Below are 5,000 nucleotides of genomic sequence, written 5' to 3'. Positions count from 1 at the left end.
AAATACAGAAAATAATGAGCAGAAGAATCATGATGAGTCTTATGTTTTACATCGATGACAGTTCAGGTCAGAGGACGGGTCGTACCTGTGGTGGTGGTACGCTCTGGGCCCGATGGAGCAGAACGTGAAGAAAGCGAAGGCGAAGGTTGGTAAAGACCACCCGGCCACAGCGTAACCACACCACTCCACGATCTCGCCAAAGAAGTTCGCCCCAGACACGAACTCAAACATCCCCCCTGAGAGAAGAAGTGGTGCCACAGTGAGATCAGGTTCATGTTGTTTACTTATCAACAGCTGATCAGGAGTGAATTCTGGAGTGGACCAGGATCGGGTTTAGATCTGGTGTGAATCTGGATGGATCCGGCTCCAAGGTCTTTATTACCGTGTGGGATCCTGTAGACGACCTCTCCAGGTTTCCTGAGGCTGCGCAGGATGTGGTCGCTGTGGATGTTGATGCTCAGACCCACGACAAACAGAAGGAAACCTGCAAACAGGAAGTGACACGTTATCCGGTGACCTGTATGAGCAGCTGATCTCAGGTCAGCAGGGTCTGAACTGGACTGTGACGTGTTCCTAATCATCGGTGACACCTGCACACATATGAAGGGGAAACACATGAACTTGAAACACGGAGCTTCAAGTTTTGTTTCCATGATGACGAACACGTAGAAGACGATTCTAATAAACGTGACAGTTAAGATGAACGCGTTGTGTTGTAGCGACTCACCTGCCGCCAGACGAGCGTAGGTCAGCCACGTGTCATCGAAGCGGGCGCAGTGCAGCAGGTGGTGTCCCTGCAAGAAGCCATTGAGCGAGCAGAAGATGGCGGCAAAGACGATCGTTTTCAGGGGGAGGGGTCGGCCCCTGGTCAGGAAGGCGTAAATAAAACTCCTGAAAAACAGGTTTCAGTCCGAGGGTCTCAGCTGGTTTTTGGTTGGAGGGTCAGAACCACACATGATGACATCACAGGAGCAGATATGGAGGCATGTTGTGTTTTTATCTGTAGATTTTTATGTTTGAAGAAGACGTCACCATGGACTTCAGTTGTACTGGATTACACTGTTGTGTATTGTAGTGGAAAATAACTAAGTGTGGTTGAAACCTATTTTCTAGTTGAAGAGTAACTTACTATTGATTATATTATATAGGGGGTATTACATTATTTTGAGGATGTTAATATTACTAAGTTTCCTATTGCTCCTTACGATAGCGTTTTGGAGATTGATTGAAGACTTAAGGTAACTAATACTTCAAATAAAACATTTTTTAAATAGGTAAAAGATAAATGTAAAGATTTGGATAATGGAACTGATCGGAGAAGTCCTAATGAACGTCATGTGGAGGAACTATGGTGACACAGCACTAAGTCTGATACAAGTGTGGATGAAAGAGTGTGGGTTTCCAGCTGGGGGGGGTTTAGTATCAGGAAGGTGGTGAGAAGACTTGCATCCAAGGGACAGAAAACACTCACAGTGCTAGGGAAAGTGTGCACTGCACTGCACACACACACTAAGGGAAAGATACACGATTTGAAAAAAGATGGTTTAGAGAAAGTTGTGTGAAAGAGAATTTAACACTAAGTTGCATGTTCTGGAATGAACATAGTAATTTCTGTAATTTTACTCCAACCAGAAAATAAGTCACCCTCTCAGTTCCTTCACAGATGTTCAGAGGCTGCTTCCTTTTTGGCGTTCCTGGTTCACACTCACATGTCTCACTGTCAGAGCACAAAAAATATAAATGGCAAGATTTGGGGCCGTGGATAAAAAATAAATAAATAAATGTGTCAATGCTGACGTTTGGGAAAAGATATCAGATCCTGTGGTTCAGTATAATCCATTTTTGAAAGTGTTTAGAAAATGATCTGTCGTTCACACACTCAGGACTGTTTAACTGGTACTAGACAAACATACAGACGCCCAATATGCATATGTATATTTACATTATACAAACAACATTTCAAGGGCTCAGGGCAATCATGATGTGGGTTTAATTTAAAACATGGAACCTGTGGTTATCACACCATGATCTGAGAACATCCACTGAGACAGAAAGCCATCGGTGGTATTACACCAGTTCTCAACTCTCCATTGAAGGCAGGTGTAATTGTTCCTTGCAAGGATTCACTAGTGCGCACTCCGATGTTTCCGGTGAAGAATATTTTTGATAAAACTCAACCTGATGATTTGCGATTCATCCAAGATTTGTAAGTTGTCAACGCCGCAGTACAACAACGCGCTCCGTCTGTTCCAAATCCTTAAACAATTCTTTAGCAGGTTCTGCAGGATAGTAACTGGTTCTCTGTTGTTGATCTGCCAAAGGCTATTTACAACCAGGCACTAAAGGAAAGCTTAAGATCATTAGAGATAACACCAGGAAGTGCACTTTTACAATATGTTGACGATTTAATGATTTGTGCTCCAACTGAAGAACAATGTGAAAAGGATTCTGTGGCTCAAATTAAAACATCCAGCTGCAGAAGGACATAAGGCACGCCTGAAAATCTGCAGTTTGTAAAAGAACAAGTTTCATTTTTAGGGCAAATCCCCCCCCAAGAGAGTAACGGCAATTTTAAATATTCCTAAACCTGTTACAAAGAAACAAGTGATGTAATTCCTGGGAATGTGCTCGTATTGCAGATCATTTATTCCTAACTATGCCGTCCTCGAGGAGCCCTCAGCTCCTGATCCTGTGGCTGCAGGCCGGCCTACTTGTCTCAGAGCTGGAGCAGCTGCAGAGAAGGCTGAGAAGGCATCCAGGGGTTTAGTAGGATACTCCCCCCCACCCTGCTGGTCCCACATGCTGTGTCTATGAGTTAGTTGGAACAAAGACATCTCATCTGTCTGCTGCACGCTGGCTTCGTCATCATGCTGCTCTGTTGGAAAGATGTAATGTTCTAAACCCAGCTACTCTTCTTCCAACAGAAGGAGATGGTGAACAACACAACTGTGTGGTAACAATAACTGAAGTGTGTTTCCCCAGACCAGACTTACAGGAAACACCACTGCAGAATCCAGACACTGAACTGTTTGTGGATCAGCGTCTCGCAATTCAGACACGGGAGCGAATCAAGTGTGTTTCTCTGTGGTAACAGCACAAGACACATTGATCACACCCCCACTCCCTGCTTCTGTCTGCACAAGCAGCAGAGCTCACTGCTCTCAGTGAAGCAAGTTGGCTGAAGGGAAAACGGTGAATCTCTACCCTGACAGTAGATAATTCCTTACATCGTGCTCTAGTGTCCCAGATGCTTGATGCTGTCCTCCTCCCCAGACAGGTTTCAGTATGTAAATGTGATGCTCACACTTCTAATAATGACCCGGTGTCACAAGCGGAGGCCGGAGCGGAGGCAGAAGTAAAAGCAGCTGCTCGCCAGCCACTTCCTGCCTCACACATTCTCTGACAGGTCGACTGTCAGAGACCCCCACAGCTGACCTGCAGGAACTCCAACTTACAGGACTAACACACACAGCAGTAGAGGTCGCTGGAAGGACAACGTGGATTCACTGCAAGAGAGTTCCAGAACCAGACCATCCACCCACTGTACACACACTGAATACAGCCAGGCCTGTGTGGCCTTAGGGGAACTGTACTTTCCTCCTGTCAATAACTGTAATAGTTGTTTTCCTAATCATCTGGATATTGGGCCGGCTCCTCAGTCAGGTCCTTATGACTCCTCGCTTCCTTCTACAACCTTCTAGGACCCGATTCCACGTGAGGGTGACACAGGATTGTAAATCTACATGTCAGGATGCCTGTGTCCACAGCAACAGCAGTTTGCTCTCTCCTGCAGTATTGGTGATGATGCATTTAGAATCCTTATGAAGTGATGTATTTGATGTTTTACTGTAGTTGTGCATTGGCTTATGTTGTCATCAATGACAACAGGGGGGAAGTGTAGTGGAAAATAACTAAGTGTGGTTGAAACCTATTTTATAGTTGAAGAGTAACTTTTTGCAGACCTGTCAAAGACTTTCATGACCTGAAGTGTTTGTGACCTGAAATCTGTATGACCTGTCTCTATATGATATTTCTTTTACTTATTGACTGTCCAACAACCTAATGGAAACGTATGCAAATCATTTTCCTGTGTCTTAATTCCTGTCTCAAACTGCGCCTACAGAACCGGTTTGAACTGGCTCAGACAAACAGCCTTAGTTCTCCTATATAAGATCCTTGCATTTGACTGTTCTCCATCGTCACTGAGATCCCCGGGACTCTGTGTTCATCCTTTCTGCAGAAAGCCCCGATTAAAATACACAAAGACAAATTTGGTGTTCCAGCCTCTTGTATTTCCAGATTTCCATCTCAGTATCCAGAAACAGACTAGGAGGCAGCCTGGTGATGAGGAGAGTGACTCATGTTCTGTGGATACACAACATCACTGTTGTGCCAAGAACAAGTTACAGCGAGTTCCTGAAAACACAACAACGGCGTCAACATGCAGCTTCAGCTTCGACAGCTTCAGCTCATCATGTAGCTACTGATGATAATACTCCTAATAAAAGTAATCATAATAATACTAACAATATGTTGTTCACTGTCACAGTTTCACATTTCACTGTTGAACTTTGTGCCGGAGTCCTCGTGCACTCGCTTAGTTGAACACAGAGTCACTGAATCCAGAGTTAAATCCGATTAGTTTCCACCAGAGTCACAAGGTTCAGACTCTTCATCCCTTCTCCTGTTTCCTGATCATTCAGCTGCACTTTCTTCATTCCATACTTTACTTTATGTTTCTTTACTTCACTTAATGTTTCCTTACTCAACGTTACTTTATGTCATGTTGCGTTTCGTGTCGTTACTTCACGTTACATGTTGTTTACCTGTGGAAGTAATGAAACGTGAAGGTGCAGAGCAGCAGCGTCCTCCCGGGCCCGGGGCCTGGATCCCCGGGGAGCAGCAGCAGCAGCAGCGGCAGCAGGAAGGACGGAACCTCCTGCAGGAACCAGCCCAGTGTGGCCGAACAGCAGCGGCTGTCCGCGGACACGTAGCGGCCG

The 5,000-nt window shown here is 45.1% G+C and overlaps 1 protein-coding gene across 2 annotated transcripts in view; it reads right to left on the bottom strand.

Annotated features, from left to right (window-relative positions):
* LOC117764456 (3-oxo-5-alpha-steroid 4-dehydrogenase 2-like) overlaps positions 1–5,000 on the bottom strand; it is a 7,658-nt gene that overhangs the window by 696 nt on the left and 1,962 nt on the right. For both annotated transcript variants that reach the window (XM_034590244.1, XM_034590254.1), the window contains exons 2-5: positions 4,827–5,000; positions 728–891; positions 383–484; positions 86–236 (exon numbers count right to left, since the gene is read on the bottom strand). The exon at positions 4,827–5,000 is cut by the window's right edge. In XM_034590244.1, the coding sequence (XP_034446135.1) occupies positions 86–236; positions 383–484; positions 728–891; positions 4,827–5,000 (591 nt within the window). The remainder of the gene's footprint in view (positions 1–85; positions 237–382; positions 485–727; positions 892–4,826) is intronic.

Source organism: Hippoglossus hippoglossus, chromosome 1 (assembly GCF_009819705.1).
Source record: "Hippoglossus hippoglossus isolate fHipHip1 chromosome 1, fHipHip1.pri, whole genome shotgun sequence".
NCBI classification, from domain to species: Eukaryota; Metazoa; Chordata; class Actinopteri; order Pleuronectiformes; family Pleuronectidae; genus Hippoglossus; species Hippoglossus hippoglossus.
The sequence above is the reverse complement of the archived record's forward strand: the minus strand, read 5'-3'. Positions and strand labels throughout refer to the sequence as shown.